Source organism: Osmerus eperlanus, chromosome 13 (assembly GCF_963692335.1).
Source record: "Osmerus eperlanus chromosome 13, fOsmEpe2.1, whole genome shotgun sequence".
NCBI lineage: Eukaryota > Metazoa > Chordata > Actinopteri > Osmeriformes > Osmeridae > Osmerus > Osmerus eperlanus.
The window spans coordinates 16,344,947-16,372,798 of record NC_085030.1 but is presented as its reverse complement, the minus strand read 5'-3'; the positions used below and the strand labels follow the sequence as shown (position 1 = coordinate 16,372,798).

At 49.1% G+C, this 27,852-nt stretch overlaps 1 protein-coding gene across 8 annotated transcripts in view; it reads left to right on the top strand.

Moving 5' to 3' along the window:
• si:dkey-237h12.3 (teneurin-3) overlaps positions 1-27,852 on the top strand; it is a 103,168-nt gene that overhangs the window by 58,773 nt on the left and 16,543 nt on the right. For 5 of the 8 annotated variants that reach the window (XM_062476178.1, XM_062476175.1, XM_062476179.1 and 2 more), the window contains 14 exons: positions 384-578; positions 1,529-1,729; positions 4,183-4,368; positions 6,101-6,121; positions 6,601-6,624; positions 7,424-7,570; positions 7,799-8,021; positions 10,709-10,828; positions 13,134-13,395; positions 13,664-13,931; positions 14,652-14,795; positions 20,228-20,477; positions 22,766-22,786; positions 23,921-24,153. In XM_062476178.1, the coding sequence (XP_062332162.1) occupies positions 384-578; positions 1,529-1,729; positions 4,183-4,368; positions 6,101-6,121; positions 6,601-6,624; positions 7,424-7,570; positions 7,799-8,021; positions 10,709-10,828; positions 13,134-13,395; positions 13,664-13,931; positions 14,652-14,795; positions 20,228-20,477; positions 22,766-22,786; positions 23,921-24,153 (2,295 nt within the window). The remainder of the gene's footprint in view (positions 1-383; positions 579-1,528; positions 1,730-4,182; positions 4,369-6,100; positions 6,122-6,600; positions 6,625-7,423; positions 7,571-7,798; positions 8,022-10,708; positions 10,829-13,133; positions 13,396-13,663; positions 13,932-14,651; positions 14,796-20,227; positions 20,478-22,765; positions 22,787-23,920; positions 24,154-27,852) is intronic. The other 3 variants (XM_062476176.1, XM_062476177.1, XM_062476180.1) reach the window with 3 other exon arrangements.

Sequence of the window (27,852 nt, the reverse complement as noted above, 5' to 3'; positions counted from 1 at the left end):
TCCTTCCCTCATTGAATTAATCCAGATAGCAACTAACACAAACTGAGACTGACACGGTACACCTACCAGGGGTGTAAGTTTCAATATACATGGGTGGGGCAGGACCCCCTCCACACACACTTTTTGAAAAAGGCAAATCTGTTCCCCCCCCCATTTTTTATTAAAATAATGCTAGTTTTCCTCAGTCATAAAAAAAAGAGAAAAGCTGTCCCACAAACATGTGAACGCAGACCTGCGCCCCTGATACCTACCACATAATTCATAACAATCAAAACATTTGACCATATTGAGTAACACCGTAGTCTTCTGCTTTTAGATGAACGTGTCTGCTGAACAAACACAACGTTTCATGTCCAGTAACGGCCTGAATTTCTGTCACCCAGCTGCCTGCCCGGTCTTGTGCAGTGACAACGGCCAGTACAGCAGGGGGCGCTGTCAGTGCTACAGCGGCTGGAAGGGTACTGAGTGTGACGTCCCCTCGTCCCAGTGCATAGATCCCCAATGCGGAGGCCACGGCGTCTGCGTGGCCGGAAGCTGTGTGTGCAGCGCAGGCCGGAGGGGGGTCGCCTGCGAGCAAGGTAAGCGGTCTGTTTGCCCCTGGGAACTCCTAGCACAGCCAGGGTTGATGGATTGATTAGGTTGTCACAGGCACAGTTCTCTGCTCAAACAATTGCTGTTTTCCTACTCAACCAAGTGGATAATTCCTGGAATGTGCATATCGATACGTTGGGAATAAATGAGATCCTTGTTACTGTTTAGCTACGGAATTGACTCGATGATTTTCCGCCGGTGAATTAGCTTTGCCATTCGTTCCGTGTAAGACACCTGTTTGAATCAATTTGAACATTGGATTCCCTTTCCCCTTTTTATTGAAAGGACCTCTCACTTTCTCCTCAACCTTCTGCTTTCTGTTCAATCAGTTAAACTTCATTGATCCTCGTTCAGACACCAAAGCAATTAACTGCTCAGATTTACATCACGGGGTCAGTGGCCTGGCGTGTAAGAAAAGTTATTGAGTGAGCTGAGTAATTAAATCCCGTTTTTGCTCTCATTGTAAAGTGAATGAAGCTGCTTGGCTGTTAAGATGCCTGAGGTCTGCTCGTCTCCTATAGCTCCAGTAGTGGGACCGCACCTCAGCGGAGAAACAGCAGAGATAGATCCACTTCTGGACAACCTCCAGTTTTGGATTGAGAGGCATTTAAAGTAATTTTCTCAATTCCCTCCTTCAAACAACATGCCATTAACTCCTAACTTTCTTCACAAAAAAAATCATCGAAATAAAGGGTCTTAGTCAGTCAGTTGGGGTGAAGGCCAGAGCAGCGGTGTGAGTGGTTGTTTTCTCGTCACACCTTCGCCGTCCTTGCTCTCTCTGGAGCGGTGGGTCTCAACCCTGGTCCTCGTCCTGGACCCTGTCTCACATCCCCTGTCTTTACTCTCTCAAGTGGACAGCCTGGACCCTGTCTCTCCCTGTCTTTACTCTCTCCAGTGGACTGTCTGAAACCTGTCTCCCTGTCTCTCCCCTCTCCAGTGGACTGTGTGGACCCCGAGTGCTCAACCCACGGCTCCTGCCACCACGGGGAGTGCCACTGTAACCCCGGCTGGGCGGGCAGCAGCTGTGAGACCTTGAGGAGCACCTGCCCAGAGCAGTGCTCCAACCACGGCACCTTCCACACCGAGTCCGGCACCTGCGTCTGCGAGGCGGACTGGACAGGAGTCGACTGCTCCGTGGGTCAGTCTCCACTACCTTAATAATAATAATAATAATAATGATGAGAATAATAACAGTCTTGTTTAGTAAAACATTCTTCAAGCGCCTCTTTACAACATCCACTTACACCCCTGACACATACTGAGCCTTCTCAAACTTTGTAATAACCTATACCACTAACACTAAGTACAGAGCCATTCCAATGCAACCACAAGGTTTTTACTAATGGTATTGCTGTGTCGGTACATGGTACACGCCGGTGTTACCTAAATCAAACATGTTGACCTTTTTACTGCTGTACTGTTGGTAGTCAAATCACAGCTCTTCATATGTACTTGTGATATATGCTTTGAAAAACAACCTCATTGCCATACAAGTAGATGGCTTTTTATACATTCAGGTCATATATCTTTTATTCAGATGATTTGTGAGTTCAGAGGGGGAGTTCACGTTGAAAAGCTGTTCTGCTTCTTGTTTAAAGGCTCAGGTGATTAATGCCTGTCTCCTGAGTGCTGCACAGCACAGTTTATGGTTCTAGAACAGTGGTGAATTTGAACAAATATTTTACTCGTTTCTGTGTAGTAAGGCTTCAGGAATTTAGAATGTTACAGAAATCCATCTGAAAGCTAGCCTTGTGCTAGATGTTTTACTGGACTTGAAGTAGGGAGTCAGGTGGCTGAGCGGTTAGGGAAGCAGGCTAGTAATCTGAAGGTTGCCAGTTCGATTCCCGACCGTGCCAAATGACGTTGTGTCCTTGGGCAAGGCACTTCACCCTACTGGCCTCGGGGGGAATGTCCCTGTACTTCCTGTAAGTCGCTCTGTATAAGAGCAGCTAAATGACTAAATGTAAATGAAGCAGAGGGGTATCTCCAGACCTGGCCTGCCCCCAAGAAGGAAGAGTGATTGTGTTGAGGAACAGGGAGTTTCTCGTCGCCATTCCTTCTCCCTTAAACCACATTCTTAAAAGCACAGTCATTTGTTACACTCAGATTCAGGTTTAAGAATTCCACTCACCTTCCCCTCTCAGCAGAACACACCCCACGCCTGTCGATACCAGAAGTGAAGGTTGAAGGGGCGAGCTTGCCCTCAATGCGGTCCCTTGCCCCCCCATCGCCCAAAAACCCGCCCACCTGGGTAGTAGAGGGGTTTCTCTTTTTAATTATCACATCAGCTCATCCTCAATTAAATCAACTTTAATTAACATGAGCGTGGCATGGATCGAGCCCCTGCCTCCCTCAGAGTCGTCGGCGTGCTAAAAGCAGATAAACACCTTTACGCTAATGAAAAATTGATTACATGGATTCTCGCAGAGGCCAGGCCGGGGATCGAGTGCTTCACCACAGGTGGGTCGGTTGATATTCCATAGGGCTGTCCAAGCTTAATCAGTACACTCCAAGGTCTCAATTGAAGAAAAACTCCATTCAAAGGGAGATGGGAATAACCCCTCTAAAAGACTGCTGTCGAGAAGAGGAGGTGGATAGAGTTTCATCAAGAAAACTCTGAACACGTTTTGTTTAGTGACCTTGCTTAAGTGCAGCCACAAAAGTAGCTAGTAATCGTTTTGGAGCTGATATATATATATATTTTTGGTCTATTGGGTGTCAACCTTGTAATTCTCAAAGTTTGAGCTATTTTTCGAGTATGTTTTTTAATAATGTCGTAAACTATTGGCACAGTGAGTCTGCAATCTCAAAAGGTTTTGAGTCTTTGAATGTGTTTTACCTCCAAGAATGGGGCTTTTAGTGTTGTTGAAGGCACCTGGGCACTTTAACGTCACCTGTGGATTCGGTAATTACAGTTTCTATCCCAGAGTACTGCTGAACAGAGTCAGGGTGTTGTTCACTAAATAGTTTGGGATGTACTGTATAGCACTGTAGTCAACCTTATCCTCTCCATATTAAAAGGCCTGTCTCACTTGCAGGCATTTAGACCTCTTAAATCTCTCAAAGATATTACTGTGACGACACATCTGAAACGTGTCGAACCTTAAATTGGTTAGCGAGTCATATTTAGTCTCTCCAGAGAATACTAATTCGACTTTGACTGATATTGTCCGTTCCTCCACAGTTTGGTGTGTCCTTGTTTGTCCTGCCCAGAGCTGGTGTGGGTCATCCCTCTGGTGTTTGTTCTCTGGTGCACTAAGAGATATAACAAGCGTTGTGGGCATAGTGCCCAGCGATAGAGCATTTCACAGCCGATCAAAAGGTTGCAGGTTCAAATTCCCGCCTGTGTACGTTGCTTTGGAAAAGAAACATCTGCTGAATGAATACATTATTAGAATGACATATTTTGTGCTTGCAGAGACAGAATCACCACATACATTATTATACTCACCTCTGTCTTGTCTGGTTGTGGTTCTCATCATGTCTGGTTGTGGTTCTCATCATGTCTGGTTGTGGTTCTCATCATGTCTGGTTGTGGTTCTCATCATGTCTGGTTGTGGTTCTCATCATGTCTGGTTGTGAGTGTTGCAGAGGTGTGCGTGGTGGCGTGCGGCCCTCACGGGGCGTGCGTGGGCGGAGCCTGCCAGTGCGAGGAGGGCTGGGTGGGGTCCGAGTGCGACCAGAGGGACTGTCACCCGCGCTGCTCTGATCATGGTGTGTGCCGGGAGGGCCAGTGTGACTGTCACCAGGGCTGGACCGGGGAACACTGCAGCATCGGTGAGTCTGAACCACACCACATGAAAACCTTGCCCTCCTCAGATTCATCTCCTTCTTTTATTTGTATTTTTTTATTGAATATATATATTGTTTGGGTGTTTTTCATGCTTCATGAAAGTGTGCTTCATGAAGTGTCATAGGAAAGGCAGAGAGAGAGAGGGGAAGACATGCAGCAAAAGGCCAGATTCAAACCCGGGCCGCTGCGGTGAGGCCTCAGCCTTCATGGTACGCACTTACCCGATGAGCTACCGGGGAGCCCCTGAATTTTTTTACAAGTCCCTGATTTTAATCTAAAGTTCCCATTTTTCTCCCTCCATTTAACAACCACTGCCTGAGCTACATATGAAATCCTACCACTTAGTCCAGGGCAGATATAGAGGGAGCAGAGAGCCTCATTCAGCTGTGTCTCTCTGGAGCAGCCTGTCTGCCGCCTGACAGCTCTGTGGGGTGTATTAGAAGGGATAATGAGAGCTGCTATGTTGCTCCCTCTTGACCTTTTGACCCCTGCTTCCTCTCCACCCTGGCCTTGTCAAAAGAGAGGCAGTTAAACCCTGACATCACACGTTGAGTCCTCGGTCCCCGGAGATGCCCAGGCCTCTGGGTGACGTCGCCTCCCTCTCTGAAACAAAAGGACCTCGCTCTCCAAACTCCTGAACCCTAATTATGTATTTACATGTCTCCCCCGTCAGCTGTTCCCACCCGAGGCAGGAGGAAGATAATGCAGTTGGGGTGATTTGCGGGGTCACATTCCTGATTTTATTAATCTCTCCCTCCTCAATGCGGACTGAGATCCCCCCTTTTCACTTTCTTTCACTCCGAAGAGCCCCATCAGGAAACTAATTCCTCTCGGTGGATGTTCCATGGATGAATAGGCAGCAATTTACCTATTCTTACTGAAAACTAGGGGCTTACTTCTCCTTTCAGGCTGTGAATAACTTCCATTCGCACAAAGCGTCTTTAATCACATTACATGGTTACACCCTGAATAGACCACTTGCTTGGACGCTCTATTGTTGAACACATCACGACCCGTTTTATTTCCTTCATATTTTCGACTCAGACTTTTCCATCATCTCATTCTCAGCTTTTCCATTTTCTTCTCTCTGGTTCGTCAACCAGATGTATTTTTGAATCCGAGTTCAATGCCAGGAACATGCATTGTGCTTAATGCCCCATGGTTGATTGCATGATGACTCAACTACATTCCTGTTCAATATTGGACATAAATATAACTCTTGTGGCTTTACTAAACGGCACTGTGCTTTGGAGAGACAGCACGCAGTCCCTTTAGGAACAGTAGGAATGTGTTACAGTGGAAAACATACAGATGAAAAGGGTTTAGTGTCTGCTACCTTTGTTTAAGGGGGCGGGGTGATAACTAAATCCAAGATGTGCATTATTTACTAATTTTTACTGTGTTTACTGACACTATTGTGTCATTAAGTGGTACGCATAATCTGTTTGCTAGTCTTTCTGTGTTGCACAACAATTTACTCTCTCCAAACTGTAACTCTGTTGATCATTGATCTTCCTTTCTCCTCTCTCTCTCTCTCTCTCTCTCTCTCTCTCTCTCTCTCTCTCTCTCTCTCTCTCTCTCTCTCTCTCTCTCTCTCTCTCTCTCTCTCTCTCTCTCTCTCTCTCTCTTATTTCTCCCTGTCTGTCCCTCTCTCTTCCTCTTCCTTCTCTCTCCCGCTCTCTTTCTGGCCTCTTCCTGTCTTCTTTACCTGTCAAGCTCTGGATTCAAGAGTATCAGGTAATGTCCTTCCTCTGTCACGTCCTGTGTGAGGGCTTCCTGTGTGAGGGCTTCTATTGAGTTTTTTTTTCTTTATTGAAAATGAAAACCCCTCTATAGATAGAGGCAAACAGATTTCCGTTCTGTGCCTCAACAGTATCAGTGACAACACCATGGTTTTTTTTGGTTCACAATCATAACATAGCTATTAACACAAGACTGCCTGGCAGTGATAACAAAAGACAAATGGTTACTGCCATCCATATTGACAAAGATAATCTAAGTCTGTTTACTTAGCATTGTGAGGCCTACCTATTTTGAGACTCAGGAGTATCAAATGATGCTAAGTAAATATGTTCTCTGCCAAGAATACATTCTCCCACTTAAATTCCTCATGCGTTTACGGTCAGCAAATGTGATTGTCAGTCTTACGGTAGCTTTGTGCCACAGAGATAAGTAATTTTCTTTTCCAAATGTTTCCCTCTCCTCAATGGTAATAGGAGCAGTCAAGATAGGATATAAAGGTAAATGGAACGACTGTCCCCAGGGAGATTGTCACAAACAATCACTCCCCGCACCCTGTTTCTCCTCCAAGCACGGCAACACTGTTTTATGTACCAGTCTATCATAACGTTTCTATCGTGGTCCTACTCCCCGGTACGCACATTCATTTCCTGTTTGTCCCGACCGGTCAAGCACCCCTCGGCCCGCTCCCTTGTCTGAACCCGTGTGTGTGTGTCAGATAAGACGCTGGAACAATCTGGTTTCTCTCACGTTCTGGTTGCCTCTCACCCTTGTAAACAAGGAATGCATCCTGGCAGTTAGTTAAGTGTAGTTGTTTTGACAGAGAAACATTCCTCTTCCTCCACTTGTTTTTTTATCCCTCCCTGAATGTGCTGTGACTTCACATGATGGTCAGTTGGTAACTAGATAGAGACGTTTGTGCTGCAGTAAAATGTAGGAGATTTCGGAAAGGAATTGAAACATCATAAAACAGCTGACATCTGCAATACTATTTGGTGACCTTTCCATGTGGGAAAAAACAAAACAAAAAACGAATAGTTGGTTTGAGAAACTCGTGTGAAATCACAGCAGTGCGGTTCACCCCTCCCCCGACCCCGAGTTCTGTCAGAATCCAGTGTTCTGTACATCCACCTCAGTATCGTCACATCCATGTTGTCCCACAGTGGTCGGTCCCTGTCCAGTTTGAATGACCGGGTCTTGTGTCCACTCCTCCCCCCACAGCCCACCCCCTCCTCCCCACCCTCTGATCCCCCCCTCTGATTGGTCAGAGTGAGTGACTGCTGATGGCTGTTTTGACAGACGGATGTCCGGGTCTATGCAACAGCAACGGGAGGTGCGTTCTAGATCAGAACGGCTGGAGATGCATCTGCCAATCAGGATGGAGAGGGCTGGGATGCGACGTCGCCACGGAAACCGCCTGCTCGGACGGCAAGGACAACGAGGGGGGTAAGGGGCGGCAAACTCACAACAAAAATAGACATGTAAATGAGTGGCAGGTGTGTTTGAACGTGCCTCTCTCACGGGGGGAGGGGGGGGGCTGTGTGTGCTCTGAGGATAAGGAGATGTTTGCCAGATTGCGAACGACAATCCCTTCACGTCTGTTCCAACACCGCCGCATGTTTGAACGATCCGACCTCTACGTCTTTGTTTTGAAACGCCTCTCAACTCCTCCAGATGGGCTGGTGGACTGCATGGACCCCGACTGCTGCACCCAGAGCGCCTGCCACGGCCAGAGCTACTGCCAGGGATCTCCAGACCCCGGCACGCTCGCCGCCAGAGGCCCCGCCGTGCCCAGCTCCCCTCACACCGCCTCCAGAAGCTTCTACGATCATGTCAGCTTCCTGGTTGGGCCCGGCGGCACTCACGTGCTCCCAGGGGACAACCCCTTCAACAGCAGGTCAGGGACTTCAACAAGGACGGCTTGGTCGTCTTTTTATTGTTATGTGGGTCAATTAAAATTAAATATTGTGACTCAATCTTATAAATTAGTCTAACAGTTGGTGAAAGTCTCTGGTGCAGTTCGAAGCAGTATAACAACAACACTCAATTCACATTTACACAACACAATTCAACCAAAAAACATACGTACACATCTGTTCCACACATGGGTTGAGGGCCGGCCGTGGGTCAGGAGGTGGAGAGGGACCCCGACTCCTCCTGGTCATGTGTGGAAGTGTCCTCGAGTGAGTCACTGAACCCCAAGGGACTCCCGAAAGGTGTGGATGAAGGAGTGAGTCACTGAACCCCAAGGGACGCCCGAAAGGTGTGGATGAAGGAGTGAGTCACTGAACCCCAAGGGACTCCCGAAAGGTGTGGATGAAGGAGTGAGTCACTGAACCCCAAGGGACGCCCGAAAGGTGTGGATGAAGGAGTGAGTCACTGAACCCCAAGGGACGCCCGAAAGGTGTGGATGAAGGAGGGGCCAAAAAAGCACTTTGAGTCCCGCTGAGGTAGAAAAGTGCTGTTTAAATGCGGCCAATTTACCATACTGTCTTGCACCGTCACAATAACAACACCCTGGACTGTGAACTGAAAACTATACAGTTGGAGCCACAACCCCATTGAGATTCTGGTTAGGTTCATGACATTGGGCTGATAAGAAAGGTTTTGTGCCCGTAGACTTAAGATGTGAATAATTATAATGGAAATAACAAACCACAGACTCCCCAACTACCAGGCTCAGAGATCACGCCGCAAATTCCACATCTCCACAGAAATGTAAAGATGTGTTTTTCTGGAGATCTCCGAGCACCTTTACATCTGTTCCGAATCGTAAGCAGAGTTTGTTCGGGGGTTGATGGAGAAGGAAATCATTGTCTGCTGTGTTGCATAAAGCTTTGGGAAGATTTCCTTCCAACTCAACCAAATAGTTTTGAAGTAATCTTTATGTAAATAGCACGCTTTACTGCAAATATAGAATGAGGTGACTCTGCCGGGTGAAGGATAATCTCTATTGTCTTCAGCTTACGGTTGATTCCATGTCTGGCAGACGAATATTAGTTCTTCTACTAAAAACATTTATTTTTATCTCATTCGCCAAGTTAGTTTCAGAGCCCTGAACAACAGTACTTTTTAGTCTTTGAGCAGACATCCTTCCTATACAAATTGATGACATTGATTAAATTAAGGGAATATCTTTAAAACTTTGTTACATGCGTTGTATTGAACCCATGAATATGCAAAAGAAGGTCGAACAGGAAACAGGTACATTTAAGTGGGAGATAGTTCAGCTATATAGGAGGGCTTTAAATTTGGATGGATTATCGTCGTTATTGTTCAAGGTTTTTGTAGCTCTGCAGCCCTGCAGTGTTGAAATACCCAACAGATGAAATCCTCTAGAATTGTCAAATGAGAAGAAAGAATGTGAAGAGGGTCTGATTTGTCTAGACTCACTGTTTCCTTTGTCTCAACGTACAGAGAGTAAACCCTCTCCAGAGGTCATGTCTTTGTTCCTCTACATCCAGGCACTTGAAGACACCCTGTGAGTGTCTGGTTAAAAGAGAGTGCTCTTTTCATTGTGTGGTCGGATTTCATGCGACTCCTGTAAACGATTCCCTCTTATGGCACAGAGGATAATACCTTACATGTGTTGTGGTTAGTGTCACGGTCATATCACATGTCCCCACACGATTCTCCCTCTGGGTTTGAAACGGTGTCTTTGGATGGCCGACACCAGACAGAGACGGATAGGAATTCATGAATTCCATTACTCATTTCTGAGGGTTACGCTGTGTGATTTTACTTAATGTTTGTTCTGGGGTCGGCTCATGTTGGGTCACTCTGCCAGCGGAAGATTAATAGAGAGGCTGCGAGGGAATCTCAAACCAGCAGAGAGCTCTTAAGGAGCCTACTCCCTAAGACGACAAATAAAAAGAGAGATTGTTATTCTGGTCATGTAGAGGCAGAGAGAAGGGGAAGAGAAGGCTGTTGATCATCCCTGCCTCATATCCGTAATGACCTGGAGATAAAACTGTGGAACCATATCCATTGTGCCCACTGGCCTGCTAATGACAAACGCAAAGGAAGCACTTCTTGGAGGGAAAAAAGAGCTCCACTCAATGGCGCACGTGGGCCTCGCTTGATTAATCACTGATGAAGAAACATCCCCTTATTGTCTCGCACCTCTTCACGCCTGTGCCCCGCCTTAACGAATTACCTCACAATTAACAATGCCAGACGGAAGTCACAGAAAGAGACGCCTGGAATTCTTCGGAATATCGCAACGACGTCCGTGGAATATCAACGCAGGGAAAATGTAGAGCTGGAGGAGCTGGAGGAGGGGGGGGGGGGAAGGCACGGGGGGGGGGGGTGACATCTAAATCTTGAAGTCTGCCACTGTCTGGGAGAGCTTGTCAGCTTGAGCTACGGCCTTTTAAAAGGGGGTAAAGAGAGGGGGGCACCTCCGGGCGGCCGAGCCATGAATAACCAGCAGTGACACGTGTGTTTTTAACTGTCGGTAAATCACCGCTCCGGTACCCTTGGCGAGGGGACGGCAGATGTTACCGGTGGTGACGTCGGGGCCGGTTGGCGGAGCTGCTTGGCGTCTTGTGTGTTTACTCAGGGCTCTTCTTGTTTGTTTACCAGCCTGGCGTCCATCATCCGGGGTCAGGTCGTCACGGGAGACGGCACGCCGCTGATCGGAGTGAACGTCTCCTTCCTGCACTACCCGGAGTACGGATACACCGTCACCAGACAGGACGGCATGTAAGACACACACACACACACACACACAGATACACCGTCACCAGACAGGACGGCATGTAAGACACACTCACACACACATGCACACACACACACACACACAGATACACCGTCACCAGACAGGACGGCATGTAAGACACAAACACACACACACTCCCAGACAGAACTCCTCTATAATAAGCAGAAGCACGTCCAGTGTGTGCTGTCTAGACAGCAGTTCAGACATGGTCGTTCAGGTAAGGTCTGCCCGCCTTGGAGAGGAACGCTATCACGTCACGGCCACAAACAAATCTGGAGCAAATCGAAGAGTCTGTCTGTTGTTCCCCACAACAGCTCACAATGCAAATGTCACCGTGGTCGAAGGCATTTAGACCACGGCTGTTTACAATGCATCAAGTCAGTGAGGGTGGTGTTTAAACACCGGCTTCCTGCCTGATCCTCCCCTGCCAGCACGTCTGGTGCTCACCGTTACTGAACCCCGACAGACACAACACACACAACACACACACACACAACACACACACAACACACACACAATACACACACACACAACACACACAACACACACACAATACACACACACACACACAACACACACATGACGTTCAAGCTGTAAATACTCCATCCACACGCCAGTGTCACCTATTTGTCCGCTTCGCTAGGTCCCCTTCATCCAAACGCTTCAAAAGGTGCTTTGTTTGTGTGACGTGGGCCCGGGGTAACAGCTTGACGCGTGGATGGGCGGGGCCCAGCAGCCCCCAGGAGGACCTTGGTGGATGTGGCCTCAGATAGCCGGGGGATTAGCTGATTCCTTCAGATATTCCGCCCCGTAGCCCCTCTGACAGAGAGCATGCTAAACAGCGAAGGGATAATCACACTTGGTTAGCCACCATGTCCGCTGTGGGTGTCGGGGAGGGGGGTGGGGGGTGGGGGGGGGGGGGAAGGGGGCTTCAAAGCTTGGCCTCTTGCAGCTGGGAGCTCCGCTGCCCAGACTGGATGGAGAGAGGAAGCACTTTCAGGTCAGCTGCACAGCTGGAGTGCTAACGTGTGCCTGAGTGTGTGTGTGGACGTGTGTGTGAGTGTGTGTGTGTGTGGACGTGTGTGTGAGTGCGTGTGTGTGTGTGTGAGTGTGGACGTGAGTGTGAGTGTGTGGATGTGTGTGTGTGGACGTGTGTGTGAGTGCGTGTGTGTGTGTGTGAGTGTGGACGTGAGTGTGAGTGTGTGGATGTGTGTGTGTGGACGTGTGTGTGAGTGCGTGTGTGTGAGTGTGTGGACGTGTGTGTGTGTGTGTGTACGTGTGTGTGCGTGTGTGTGAGTGTGTGTGTGTGTGTGTGTGGGAGTGTGTGTGTGTGTGTGTGTGTGGGAGTGTGTGTGTGTGTGTGTGTGTGTGTGTGTGTGTGTGTGTGTGTGTGTGTGTGTGTGTGTGTGGGAGTGTGTGTGTGTGTTGGAGCCTACACGCAATGTCACCATGATGAGGCTTTCCCCCCTGGGTAGTGAGCTAGCCAGATATATAGAGCAGCACTTCAAAGACTCGCCCTTCATTTCCAAACCAGTAAGTCTTCCCTGCGCTGTGATACTAATTAAAACAGGCCCGCTACAGAAACCAAGCCAAGACTTCTTAACCAAATTCAACTTTTAAGTGTCTCGCCCTGCATCATGGCTGACTAAACAGAAGTAATAAATTAGATTCAGTGAATGATGATAATGCATGTGAGAAGGAGGGAGGGTCACAGGACTGATGAGGAAAAGATCTTTCTTCCGTTGAAAAAACATTGGAACAAAGATTTGGCTTGTGAACTTGCGAATATATACTTTTTGGTGACACTTAACATTGTTAGTTTAAAAACAGTTTTGAAGTAGGACTAGTACTGTAGCATATTTAGCAACTGATAATACCGACATAATTACAGTTTAATTTCTATTAAAATGTTTATACTATAAGGATTGCTGGTTAAGGTAACCTTAATCTAATCTAATCTTTTTATTGCTTGACACTAAACCTGTTTTTAATAATATAATAATTATATTATATTTGTTATAAGAAGTGATAAGGATACGGGTCAGATAAGACAACAACTGTGGGAGTCAGGTGGCTGAGCGGTTATAGAATCGGGCTAGTTATCAGAAGGTTGCCGGTTCGATTCCCTACCGGGAAAAATGACGTTGTGTCCTTGGGCAAGGCACTTCACCCTACTTGCCTCAGGGGGAATGTCCCTGTACTTACTGTAAGTCGCTTTGGATAAGAGCGTCTGCTAAATGACTAAATGTAAATGTGTAACTTGTGTTCCTTGTTTGACGTCGTCTCCAGGTTCGACCTGCTGGCTAACGGCGGAGCCTCCCTGACTGTCAGTTACGAGCGCGCTCCGTTTCCCACAATGCACCGCACGGTGTGGATCGCGTGGAACGTGCTCTACGTTCTGGACACGGTGGTGATGAAGAGGGACAACAACGACATCCCCAGCTGCTACCTGACTGGCCTGGCCCGGCCCCGCCCCCTCCTCCTGGCCACACCCCTCTCCACCTTCTACAGGAGCTCTCCGGAGGAGAGTCCCATCATCCCAGAGACCCAGGTCAGACAACTCCACCTGCCTCTAGAGTCACCACCAATAAGATCAGCGGTTGGTTTGAACTGATCAGTAAGATCAGGAACAGGTTTGAACTGACCTACGGAGGCAAAAGGGCAACAGGGATATGTTTTTTGTAGAGCAGAAAGTGGTTGAAGCGTGTTACTGTCTCGTTCAGACGACTTTATAACCTTGTTCGGACGGCCCAGTGTCTCGTTCACATGAGTGAATATCTTCCATGTTCAACTTACAAACACCTGCCTTCAAACCACAGGTGCTTCACGAGCAAGTGGCCATCCCTGGAAGTGACCTCGACCTGGTGTACCTAAGTTCCCGGGCTCCTGGATACAAGCCCATCGTGAAGATCCTGCTGACCCAGGAGCGCCTGCCTTTCGGCCTGATGAAGGTGCACCTCATGGTGGCCGTGATGGGCCGGCAGTTCCAGAAGTCCTTCCCAGCCTTCCCTGACCTCTCCTACACCTTCATCTGGGACAAGACGGACGCCTACAACCAGAAGGTCTACGGCCTGTCAGTGGCTGTGGGTGAGTTCCCTGGACAGCTGCCAAGAGATGTTGTGTAAACATCCTGTTGACGTCGGCGGGGTGACCTTGACGGGTCCTGAGCAGTGACCTGGCGTTGAACTCTTCCCAGTCTCACGATTTCCTGTGAGACACCCTTTTAGTTTTTTGTAATAAGGTAGAGCAGGTGGTGTGAGGTACAGAATGCCCAAACTGCAGCATTTTTGAAGGCCATTGCTGCTTTTCTCTTTTGCTGACTAAGTTTACATTTCCTTTTTTTTCTTTTGCATATATAATTAATCTTACTCAGAAGTATAGAACCCTTGAGTATTGAGTTTATGGCCGCGCCTTCACGTATCCCGATTCTAAACAAGTCAATAACGCTCTTTACGACAACCCCTCCGTACATAAAGAGAGTGCATTATCCGTGATGCCTTTTTATATGGAAGCACATCATTCATCTCCCAGTTGTGCTGTGTGTGGACCGGTCCCTGAGACTGTCCCTGAGACAGTCCCCAGTCCCTGAGACCGTCCCGGTCCCTGAGACCGTCCAGGTCCCTGAGACCGTCCCTGAGACCGTCCCCGGTCCCTGAGACCGTCCCCGGTCCCTGAGACCGTCCCCGGTCCCTGAGACCGTCCCCGGTCCCTTAGACTGTCCCTGAGACCGTCCCCGGTCCCTGAGACCGTCCCCGGTCCCTGAGAGGTGGGGTGACCTCTCTCCCTGTGTCTCGCCGGCGTTCACAGTGTCGGTGGGGTACGAGTATGAGTCGTGTCTGGACGCCGTCCTGTGGGAGAAGAGGACAGCCATGCTGCAAGGTTACGAGCTGGACGCCTCCAACATGGGGGGCTGGATGTTGGACAAACACCACGTACTGGATGTTCAGAACGGTGAGACCCCCCCTTCAGCTACGTGTGTGTGTACCATGTGTGTGTACTGTGTGTGTGTGTACAAAGTGTGCGTGCATGCCTGCACACACGCGTGTTCACATGGCAGGAAAGGCAGGTGGTCTTTAAGGGTTACAGGCAGGTGGTTTTTAAGGGTTACAGGCAGGTGGTGTCTAACCTGAACTGCTGCAGTAAATACTTAACTGAAGATGAAATATGGTTCGTCATCCCATCTGCAGATAATAGAGGAACGGTTTGAAGGGCCAATCATTCACAGTAACGACGAAGTAAATCAGTGTGACTGATGTTGGAGTACAGACCTCAGTGGGATCCCAGCTCTTCAGTGTTTCAGCGAGACAATGGCCCTTCACTACTCTGAAGGGAAAGCACATATGCAAAATTTAAATGTAACTGCTGAATTTGGCCGTTTACTTTCTTTGAAAACTTTTTTTTCTCTCGCGGGGGTTAGATTGCTGCTAAAAGTGAATGTGTGCCAGTGAATCCGTTTGTTTTACCTATTATAATGTACATTGGAGAATTTAAATCTTTACTTTAAAAGTTCCCTGTTTGCCAAACAGACATACTACTGTACAATTGTGCACTAAAGGAACTCTGGTAGCTAGCAGAAGGATGTTCCAATGCATCACCAGTGTACTGTTTACCGTTCTGTATCCTGATATCTACATTTAGTCATTTAGCAGACGCTCTTATCCAGAGCGACTTACAGTAAGTACAGGGACATTCTCCCGAGGCAAGTAGGGTGAAGTGCCTTGCCCAAGGACACAACGTCATTTTGCACAGCCGGGAATCGAACTGGCAACCTTCAGATTACTAGCCCGATTCCCTAACCGCTCAGCCACCTTACTCCATATAACTGAGCCATCTAACTCGTATTGAATGGACATCTCTTACTGTATCGCACGTGGGACTACAGATCCGAAGCAGGAAGCAGTTCACATGCCAGTCTGTGTCTTTTGGTAATGTATAATGTAGCAGACGCGGAGGAGGGTCAAACCCCCGACCTCTTGATCTGCAGTCAAGCGTTTTAACCACCAAGCTAAACTTTCCCTTGTTTATCTGAGACACGGTTATTTTTAATTTTTGTTTTGCTTACCCGTTCATTAAACATTGAAAACACCTCACATTTAACTGAACCAAATCTGTCAACGCGTCCAACCCCACAAAGTTAGCAGAACGCGGATGAGAACAGTGAGTTCCAGGCTGGCTGTGTAGCCTGCTGCAGAATCCTTGTTTTATCCTACCTGTCTCCAGATCCCCTCTTCCCTCAACTCCCAGCCTTCAGAACAGCAGCTGCACAGCGGGGGGACCTGAGATGTAAGGCATTGTGATCAACAGATGTGTCGAGGCAGGGCCTATTTCATCTTGTGGATGTATCGTATGCAAATAGGTGCTGCGTCCTGCATTAGATTGAGCCGCGGCATGTCTTTGTCTTCGTCAAAAGACGAATAAAGTGGATTATAGTTCGGGCAGAACTGTTTTGACCAATTTCTCATTTTTTCTTTCTTTTTTTACCGGCGAGATAGACTTCATTGAAGGACACAGATGACATTCTGAGTGCAGCTGAAATGACTACACCACTGAATGCAGATTCTAAAATTAGCCTCAATCTGAGTTGTTTAAATCTGGGCTGTCTGTGTCATTAAACCTACTTTTTGAAAACCTCAAATCTGTCCCCCCCACTTATGTTAAGATTTTTTTTTACTCCCACATCTTTGCTTATTTAAAAAAAGCAGTTCCACCCTAATTTAAAAACAAACCCACACCCCTGGTGTAAATAATTATTGTGATTAACTATCTAAGTGTAAGTGCTCAACTATATATGCCTCTCTGTACCTCTGCCTGACTGTGGTTTAATTGATTTTCCCAGAGGCTGTCCTAAGTGTCACAGTCCCACTAGCTTACACTGACACAAGTGGGTGAAATATCTGCAGTGTGCTGGTTCAGCCAATGAAACAGGCCTGATAATCCAGCCAGCTAACTCTCTTCTCATACACCCCTACCATACTAGACAGACAAGATGAAGTCAGTAAATACGTTTCAATACGTTTATTAAGGATAAAACCAGTGAGCAGCAGATATTAAAAAAAGGACTTTTCACGATGTGTGAGAGATATTGATTCTGCCTGGCTGTAGACTTGTTGTGTTTGAGAGGAAGGTGAAGAAAGGTCCCCAGATCCACAGTCTTCTCCACACAGGTGATAATGACCTGTGTCCTGTGACCTGTGACTCTGCTCCATGTTCGCCTCATTCCTTCTTTCTGTCAGAGGGCTCAGCTGTGATTGTGCTTAGTAGAGGTTCTTCTTGTCTAACCATCTCCCTCTCTCCTCTCCCGCCTCCCTCTCTCTCTCTCTATTTCACTTCCTCCCTCTCCTCTCTCTCTCCTCACCCTTCACTCTCTCCATCTCTACCTCCCCTCAATCTGTCTTTGTCTCTAAATCCCTCCCTCTTCATATCTTTTTCTCTACCCCTCCCACTCTCTCCATCTCCCTTGCTACAACTCCCTCTCTCTCTCTTGATCTCTCTGTTCCTCTCAACCTCTCTCTGTCTCCATCTCCCTCTAGCTCCCCTTGTCCTGTCCTCTCACCTCTCCCTCTCCTCCCCTTCTGGAAGCTGTCGAGCTGGATGTTCCTGCGTCTGTGCCCCAGTCGTGTCCTCTCTACCCCCTGTCTTCTCTCTGTCTCCCCGCAGCCAGACGGCTCGCCTTCTGCTCAAACTACACTCCTCACTCAGACACACTTTCATTTCTCTCCACCCCTCCCTCTTTCTTTTTCTCTACTCCTCTCTCTCCCTCTGTCTGTCTGTCGCTTACAAAAGTTAGAGAGTAATCTACACCTTCAGGATGGCCTCATTCCAGCTCTCTTCTTCTTTTGGGTTCTGCACAACTGTGCTATGAGAGAGAGACACAGAGATGGGAGAGAGAAAGGGAGGGAAAGGAGGAGGCAGAGAGAAAGGGAGGGAGGGAAAGAAGGAGAGAGAGAGGGGGAGGGAAAGAAGGAGAGAGAGAGAGGGAGGGAAAGAAGGAGGGAGAGAGAGAGGGAGGGAGGGAAAGAAGGAGAGAGAGAGGGGGAGGGAAAGAAGGAGAGAGAGAGGGGGAGGGAAAGAAGGAGAGAGAGAGGGAGGGAAAGAAGGAGAGAGAGAGAGGGAGGGAAAGAGGGAGGGAAAGAAGGAGGGAGAGAGAAAGGGAGGGAAAGGAGGAGGGAGAGAGAAAGGGAGGGAAAGGAGGAGGGAGAGAGAGAGGGAGGGAAAGAAGGAGGGAGAGAGAAAGGGAGGGAAAGGAGGAGGGAGAGAGAGAGGGAGGGAAAGAAGGAGGGAGAGAGAGAGAGAGAGAGGGAGGGAAAGAAGGAGGGAGAGAGAGGGAGGGAAAGAAGGAGGGAGAGAGAGAGGGAGGGAAAGAAGGAGGGAGAGAGAGAGGGGTACTATTACCATATCTAACCGTACATTTCCTCTAAATGGTGCAAATTCATAGATCAATTGAGTTAGACTTAAGGAAGTTATATCATTATTTCACCCAGGGATTTCAAATGCTAATCAAGTGATGAATGCCTTCAGTATGCCAGCTGAAGGTGCAGAGCTTTTAGAAAGGTCATGGGTATATTTCTGCCCGGGTGCACACAGGTGTCAACCGTATGTGCTCCTCGCTTGTGTGTGGGGGAGGGAGGGAGAGAGAGAGAGAGAGAGAGAGAGAGAGAGAGAGAGAGAGAGAGAGAGAGAGAGAGAGAGAGAGAGAGAGAGAGAGAGAGAGAGAGAGAGAGAGAGAGAGAGAGAGAGAGAGAGAGAGAGAGAGAGAGAGAGAGAGAGAGAGAGAGAGGAGGTAACAATTTGGGAATACAGCATCAGGGAGAAGGAGAGATGGAAGACAGGGATTGTGTGTGGGTAAGGGAGCCAGAGAGAGAGTGAGAGAGAGAGAGAGAGAGGTGGGTTTATAGTGTATGTACAGTTTGTGAATGCAGTATGTGTGGGGGAGGGAGAGAGAGAGAGAGAGACAGAGAGAGAGAGAAAGAGAAAGAGAGAAAGAGAAAGAGAGAGAGAGAGTTAACTGTATAGCCTACATACTGTTTGTGAGTTCTCTGTGTGGGTGAGGAAGAGAAAGAGAGGGTATTTACTGTAGTCCATAGCCTACATACTGTTTGTGAGGATATTGTGCGTGGGTGAGAGAATGAGGGGTGGAGAGACTGAAACTGATTTGTGTGTTTGAATGCTACCTTAATAGCTTACGGTAAGGCCTGTCTTCGTGAGGAAAACTGAGATTGAAATGTAAAGGGTGGTTAGCAAGGGCAGCGTGCCAAAACGACCTCATTATCAAATGGATATTTTTAGCTGAGACCTGACCTAACTTTCTCACTTGGAAGTTGGACTGCACACGGTGGTTTACTCAGCTAGTCTTATTTGATACGCAGGCGTGTAGGTTAGCGCTATCTTAAAAGTGTTGTTTGTTGTTGATTGCAAGTCGAGCTTTTAGCGATTTGATTGATTTGATCTGATTACGTGCGGCAGTTATCGCTTCGTCGTGAGGAGATTCTGGTTGCTCAGTCACGCTTGTGTTCAGTTTCCCTGCGTGGTGGGTTTCACTAGCGGGGAAGAAGGATGGTATCACACTTAAAAAAAGGCCCAAGGTCGCACATTTGACTGGCGGCACGCAGGAAACCACCCCAGAACCAATTCGTCTTTGTTAGCCGAGCATTCGCGATGCTCGTGGTTTTCATAAGACGGATCGTTTGGGTTATCCTGCCAAGAGCCTCCCTAAAGAATGTCTTCATTTGATCTCGCCCTTCAATCAATGAATCAATGAGAGAAACCAATCAGAGAGATGGGCGATTGGCTCGGCGCGCTCGATGTCACATGCGTGGAGATTTGCGGTGACGTTGGGGCGATGTCTTGGGAGCAGCGTCGCTTTAGCATTCGGCACTGTCATCGATCCGGTCATTAGAACAGAAGGAGGGACTGCATTCAAACATGTTGCTGGATGTGAGAAATTAAATGCTCCCAGCATACATTTCACCCCTTTTGAAGTATCTTTTTTCCCCTCTCTCTTGGAGCGGCACACACAAACAAGCGCCCAACTGACTGACGAAGGGAGCTATAGGAAAAAAGCCTTATTTGCAACCCGCTTAAATATTTATAAGTAATGACTCATGGAATGTGTCACTGTGGAGCTGAGTTCATGTTCCCTTGCTCTGGGGGGGGGGGGGGGGGGTTCATATTTATTGATGACTGACAAAACACAACAGGGCAGACGTAATAGAAAAACACCATCAAATTATATTGTGACCGTGGTACGATCTTACTGTAGCAGCAGGACGGACATGAGTGAATGCACCTCCTAAACAAACCTTCCACAGAACACACAGCGCCGCCAAGTCAACGCCAACCTCGCAGGCTAAACGCCTCCTGTGTGCCGTGTGTTCGTGTCCCAGGGATTCTCTACAAAGGCATCGGGGAGAACCAGTTCATCTCCCTCCAGCCCCCGGTCATCTCCACCATCATGGGGAACGGCCGGCGGCGGAGCATCTCCTGCCCCAGCTGCAACGGCCAGGCCCTGGGCAACAAGCTGCTGGCGCCCGTGGCGTTGGCGTGGGGCGTGGACGGGAGCCTGTACGTTGGAGACTTCAACTACATCCGCCGGATCTACCCGTCCGGAAATGTGACCAGTGTCATGGAGCTGAGGTTAGTGAGGCTGTCTGGTCAGCTGGTCAGTACTTCCTGTTTAACTTCCTGTTTTACTTCCTGCATATGGATGTCAACGCAGAGATTTTTTTATGCTTAGTCATTTTCTTCGTTTTTCGTTAATGCGACTGTAGCCGAGTTGATTTTTTAAAACTTGCTCCTTCGTACCCCCCACCTGCGCCATCGGAACAGCTAGCTTTAGGGTGGCGTAGCTGGTTAAAGTGGTTTTTGTAAAGGGGTGGTGGTCGCGTTTGTCAGGGGACCTGAGTTTGAGTACCAGTCCAGGGAAGGATGGGGAGGAAGCGACCCTGACGAGCCGAGCGCCCCGTTACACGACCCAGCAGAGCGCCCCGCTACACGACCCAGCAGAGCGCCCCGCTACACGACCCAGCAGAGCGCCCCGTTACACGACCCAGCAGAGCGCCCCGTTACACGACCCAGCCGAGCACCCCGTTACACGACCCAGCAGAGCGCCACGTTTTTTATGCTTAGTCATTTTTTTCTTCGTTTTTCGTTAATGCGACTGTAGCCGAGTTGATTTTTTAAAACTTGCTCCTTCGTACCCCCCACCTGCGCCATCGGAACAGCTAGCTTTAGGGTGGCGTAGCTGGTTAAAGTGGTTTTTGTAAAGGGGTGGTGGTCGCGTTTGTCAGGGGACCTGAGTTTGAGTACCAGTCCAGGGAAGGATGGGGAGGAAGCGACCCTGACGAGCCGAGCGCCCCGTTACACGACCCAGCAGAGCGCCCCGCTACACGACCCAGCAGAGCGCCCCGGTACACGACCCAGCAGAGCGCCCCGTTACACGACCCAGCAGAGCGCCCCGTTACACGACCCAGCCGAGCACCCAGCAGAGCGCCACGTTACACGACCCAGCAGAGCGCCCCGTTACACGACCCAGCAGAGCGCCACGTTACACGACCCAGCAGAGCGCCACGTTACTCGACCCAGCAGAGCGCCCCGTTACACGACCCAGCCGAGCACCCCGTTACACGACCCAGCAGAGCGCCCCGTTACACGACCCAGCAGAGCGCCCCGTTACACGACCCAGCCGAGCGCCCCGTTACACGACCCAGCAGAGCGCCACGTTACACGACCCAGCAGAGCGCCCCGTTACACGACCCAGCAGAGCGCCCCGTTACACGACCCAGCAGAGCGCCACGTTACACGACCCAGCAGAGCGCCACGTTACACGACCCAGCAGAGCGCCCCGTTACACGACCCAGCAGAGCGCCACGTTACACGACCCAGAATCTGGAAGCCATCTGCTAAGGCGTCCTCCACCTTTTGACACATCATGTGGCGTTGAAACATGATGGTGAAATTACTTTCAAGGGTCTTTTTAAACTTTGAATATGCGGTACTCAGATCTCAGAGGGATGTCATAAAACTCATACTCAGACATTGTAGAACGAGAGATCGAATTGGCAAACACACAGACGTCACTATTATGGCGTGGTTCCCCTATCTATCTCAATGATTAGATGAGATGTCCTGTCTTTACTGTGTAATGAGAGATGATTTACTTTACACTTGCCAAGTTCTGCTTCTTTCACTAATAAGCCTCATTTGGCCAACACTGGCAGACGAACGACACCGCAGATGTTGATTGAGTGTGGAACATTTCCTTCCAGAACCACTCTGAAACGTTTGTAAATCGTCATTTGCAAGTCACAGTGGAAGTCATTTCATATCCGTTGAGTTCAGTTGGGTGGCGTGGCCAGCTACATAATCAGCCTGTATAGCGGCTGATTGAGACCTAGTTAGCCTCGTCCCTAATATTGTTTTTTATTTGGGAGTCGTACGAAAGGTCCCCGTGTAACCATGGGTGGTAGATGGTGTGGGACCATTTCTCCCTCTCAGATTATGACACCTGAATGAGCTGCTGCCTAGGTACAGGCTCAATCCTCTGAATAATTCCAGGCTGACATGTAAAAACACTCTTTATGAAATCGGGCACATTTGTGTTACCAGATGTTCAGTCTCACAATCTCTCCCCGTGTTCCTGCGTGCACTGCCTTCGGTAATAAAAGTTATTTATCTGTTGCCTTGTATAACAAGAGGCAAAATCGATATTCTGATTTGTGGGGTGGGGGGATTCTCACAGTATTGGATTCCTGCGGTAGGAGGGTTTTAGCGCATGGTTTCTGTGAGTTATGAGAGATCCCTTGCCTGCTCCTAAAATCTTTAGGGCCCGCTACTTCAGATTGTGTTTTTCTTAAAAATGTTCAAAACATTTTTCATAAGTGACTGATCCTTCTGTGTGTCTCTCTCCCTCTTTCTCTCCTAAGAAATAAAGATTTTAGACACAGGTACAAGCATGGTTCTGAAGTGCATGCCGCCCTGCATCTTACTCCAAGTCTTAATGCTTATTCATGTTCATGCATGTCTTGTAATGGATACATGTATCACTAGCTGTTACCCATGATGTTTGATCTTCATTAGAGTTGTGTTTTTCTTATCCTAATGTATTAGGAAGAGAGAATGATTATGCTAAATGTTCTCCAGAGCATTATTCAAGCATCTTGTTTCACTCATAAAGTCATTATGTTGTCTAACTTTAGTACCACAGCAGTGTTTTAATTTTAACTTAATCATTTATACTTTAACACACAAAACATTGGATCCCAAGTCTCAGGATTAATGATATTGAGTAGCGTACCATTTAAACATGAGTACATTTTGTGAAGCTAAATGAAATAGGAATGCCTGTTCACATTGAACACGTGTGTGGTTTCATTGAGTCCTCCCTGGTTCGTACTGTGTCTGTATTATCCTGCTTCCTAGAAGATGTGGACTGATTCAATATGTTTTATTGTACCTGGCAGGTTTAATTGTAAGTGAAGTTGAGAAATGACAGCGTAATTGGCTTTGAAGCCAATGTGCACATGTATAATTCCAAGCTTGGGTGTAATTCTTCCCCCTAGCCTTGACGATACATCTGCTAATGCATTTTGAAGGAGACAGACACTTTTTGAGGCATTTTAAATTGATGCAAATAAGCATAACCTGATCAAATGCCATCAGTTGTTGACTGTCATTAACATAAACCCATCATTCCGGTAACTTCCCGAGGCTCCATCTCACAGCACAGTGATAATGATTGAAATGATCTGGCACATTTGGAAGTTGTCGCCGGCGCTTTGTCAGTTCCAAATCCAGTCGTATCCTGTTAAATTCACTCTCTTTTCCTCCAGTCAATCTTCCGATTCTCAAACATCACCCTCGTAATCCCTATGGGACATTCACAATGACAAAATATACATTTTTCATCAATTCTTTTCTTTTTTATATTTTTTCTCTCAGGTTCTATTATCATTTCCAATGTCACATTTGCTGTCTGTGCAGTGTGTTTTAAACTAGATTCACCACCCATTCATGTTTACTTTCCCGTCTTCAAACGTTGCGCTCCAACAGGACTGACGCTGTTGTTCTCCTTCCGACAGCAACAACCCCGCGCATCGCTACTACCTGACCACAAACCCGGTATCAGGCCAGCTGTACATCTCGGACACCAACTCCAGGCACATCTACCGGCCCAAGGCGCTGGGCGGGGGGCGGGACCTGCAGCTGAACGGCGAGGTGGTAGCGGGGACCGGGGAGCACTGTCTCCCCTTCGACGAGAGCCACTGTGGGGACGGCGGCAAGGCAGTGGAGGCACTGCTTACTGGGCCCAAAGGTGGGTGTGCCTGCCCCCAGACCCACCTGTGTGTGTGTGTGTCCAGACACACACACACACATACACTCATACGTACACTCATACATCCACACACATACTGTACACACAAACTTCCTGGTAGAGCATTGGGACACCTGTTCTCCTACCCCCACACACCTACGCACACACACCGCTTTTTAAAAGTAACTTTAGTTAAAGTTAAATTAGGTTCTTCAATTTGTTTAGGAGGATATTGTCTCCACAGTCCACAGTGATGTCTGTCTGCTCTTAGAACCTCTGGGGAAGAAACTGTCTTTTCTCTGGTTGATGAGCAACAGATTCTTAGTTCAGCCGCTGGGTGCCAGATCTGAACGCCATCTTTAATGGGCTTGGCTTCAGCTGCATTTGAAAGGAGCTTTGAATGAAGGCAGTCTGGAAGAGTGAATATAACTGTCGAGTGGGAGGAGGAAGAGGTTGGCGTAGAAACAGCAGATGGCTCGGTTTTCCCCCTCAGACATTTGCTGAACTATGCTCAAATGGGACACGTTCTATCTGTCTGAATTTCCCAGACTGTCAAATAGCCAGTCCCCTAGAATTCATGGTGAAATCCCCTGCCTTTTTAATGTTTTAGTAGAAAGCAATCTTGCAGACTAAGCCACAGGTCAAATATAACCACTCACCTCTCATGCCTGCTCTTAAAGATTTTATTCCAAGAGAAATCATACTCTGGAGATGAAGAGAGGTAGGAAAGCCTCTGAAGCCATAATGTCCTAAGAACAGAATACTAAAACACATGCTATAAGGCACATTACTTGTGATCAACCTCAATTGATGCGAAACAAAAATCATCAAAACAGTTTTCTAGTTTTTTTTCTCTCTCTGTCTGTAGGGAGGGAGACCAGGGACACTGTAGGGAGACCAGGGACACTGTAGGGAGACCAGGGACACTGTAGGGAGGGAGACCAGGGACACTGTAGGGAGACCAGGGACACTAGGGAGACCAGGGACACTAGGGAGACCAGGGACACTGTAGGGAGACCAGGGACACTGTAGGGAGACCAGGGACACTCTAGGGAGACCAGGGACACTGTAGGGAGACCAGGGACACTGTAGGGAGACCAGGGACACTGTAGGGAGGGAGACCAGGGACACTGTAGGGAGGGAGACCAGGGACACTGTAGGGAGACCAGGGACACTGTAGGGAGACCAGGGACACTGTAGGGAGACCAGGGACACTGTAGGGAGACCAGGGACACTGTAGGGAGACCAGGGACACTGTAGGGAGACCAGGGACACTGTAGGGAGACCAGGGACACTGTAGGGAGACCAGGGACACTGTAGGGAGGGAGACCAGGGACACTGTAGGGAGACCAGGGACACTGTAGGGAGACCAGGGACACTGTAGGGAGACCAGGGACACTGTAGGGAGGGAGACCAGGGACACTGTAGGGAGACCAGGGACACTGTAGGGAGACCAGGGACACTGTAGGGAGACCAGGGACACTGTAGGGAGACCAGGGACACTGTAGGGAGGGAGACCAGGGACACTGTAGGGAGACCAGGGACACTGTAGGGAGACCAGGGACACTGTAGGGAGGGAGACCAGGGACACTGTAGGGAGACCAGGGACACTGTAGGGAGACCAGGGACACTGTAGGGAGACCAGGGACACTGTAGGGAGACCAGGGACACTGTAGGGAGACCAGGGACACTGTAGGGAGGGAGACCAGGGACACTGTAGGGAGACCAGGGACACTGTAGGGAGGGAGACCAGGGACACTGTAGGGAGACCAGGGACACTGCCGTTTTTAAAGTGGTTATTGAAAAAAAGCAAAACCCAAGTTCATGTGAGGTTTAATTGAATCCCCACAGGTGCTGGTCTCTTAACGAGTGGCGTAACATGGAGAGATGTGGAGTATGGTTGTGCTTGCTAATGTATTGTCCCCAGTGAGGGACAAACGACCACGGAAGCTCCTCACCAGAGGCTGAAACTTGGAACCCTCGACCGACACTCAATCAGTCCGCCGCCGTCACCATGGAAACTGCCTGTCGTTCACCCCTTTTCCGCTGAAATTGGACAAAGCCGTCATCCACCCCGCCTCTTCCCCGTCCATCCATTTCACAGATAGAGGAAAGATTGTTGATGATTGCAGGTGTCGAAGCTGCAATTTTCAAAACGCACCACTCATTGACACTGGACCTTTTTGAGGTCTGTTTTTAGAGTCTGCGCTTTTGTGAAGACTCAGTGCTGGAGCAGGGAGACCAGGAACACTGTAGAGAGACCAGGAACACTGTAGGGAGACCAGAGACACTGAAGAGAGACCAGGGATACTGTAGGGAGACCAGAGACACTGAAGAGAGACCAGGGATACTGTAGGGAGACCAGGGACACTGTAGGGAGACCAGGGACACTGTAGGGAGGGAGACCAGGGACACTAGGGAGACCAGGGACACTGTAGGGAGGGAGACCAGAGACACTGAAGAGAGACCAGGGATACTGTAGGGAGACCAGGGACACTAGGGAGACCAGGGACACTGTAGGGACACCAGGGACACTGTAGGGAGACCAGGGACACTGTAGGGAAACCAGGGACACTGTAGGGAGACCAGAGACACTGAAGAGAGACCAGGGACACTGTAGGGAAACCAGGGACACTGTAGGGAGACCAGAGACACTGAAGAGAGACCAGGGATACTGTAGGGAGACCAGGGACACTGTAGGGAGACCAGGGACACTGTAGGGAGACCAGGGACACTGTAGGGAGACCAGAGACACTGTAGGGAGACCAGGAACACTGTAGGGAGACCAGGGACACTGTAGGGAGGGAGACCAGGGACACTGTAGGGAGACCAGGGACACTGTAGGGAGGGAGACCAGGGACACTGTAGGGAGACCAGGGACACTGTAGGGAGGGAGACCAGGGACACTGTAGGGAGACCAGGGACACTGTAGGGAGACCAGGGGCACTAGGGAGACCAGGGACACTGTAGGGAGGGAGACCAGGGACACTGTAGGGAGACCAGGGACACTGTAGGGAGGGAGACCAGGGACACTGTAGGGAGACCAGGGACACTGTAGGGAGGGAGACCAGGGACACTGTAGGGAGACCAGGGACACTGTAGGGAGACCAGGGGCACTAGGGAGACCAAGGACACTGTAGGGAGGGAGACCAGGGACACTGTAGGGAGACCAGGGACACTGTAGGGAGACCAGGGACACTAGGGAGACCAGGGACACTGTAGGGAGGGAGACCAGGGACACTGTAGGGAGGGAGACCAGGGACACTGTAGGGAGACCAGGGACACTGTAGGGAGACCAGGGACACTGTAGGGAAACCAGGGACACTGTAGGGAGACCAGAGACACTGTAGGGAGGGAGACCAGGGACACTGTAGGGAGACCAGGGACACTGTAGGGAGGGAGACCAGGGACACTGTAGGGAGGGAGACCAGGGACACTGTAGGGAAACCAGGGACACTGTAGGGAGACCAGAGACACTGAAGAGAGACCAGGGACACTGTAGGGAAACCAGGGACACTGTAGGGAGACCAGAGACACTGAAGAGAGACCAGGGATACTGTAGGGAGACCAGGGACACTGTAGGGAGACCAGGGACACTGTAGGGAGACCAGGGACACTGTAGGGAGACCAGAGACACTGTAGGGAGACCAGGAACACTGTAGGGAGACCAGGGACACTGTAGGGAGGGAGACCAGGGAC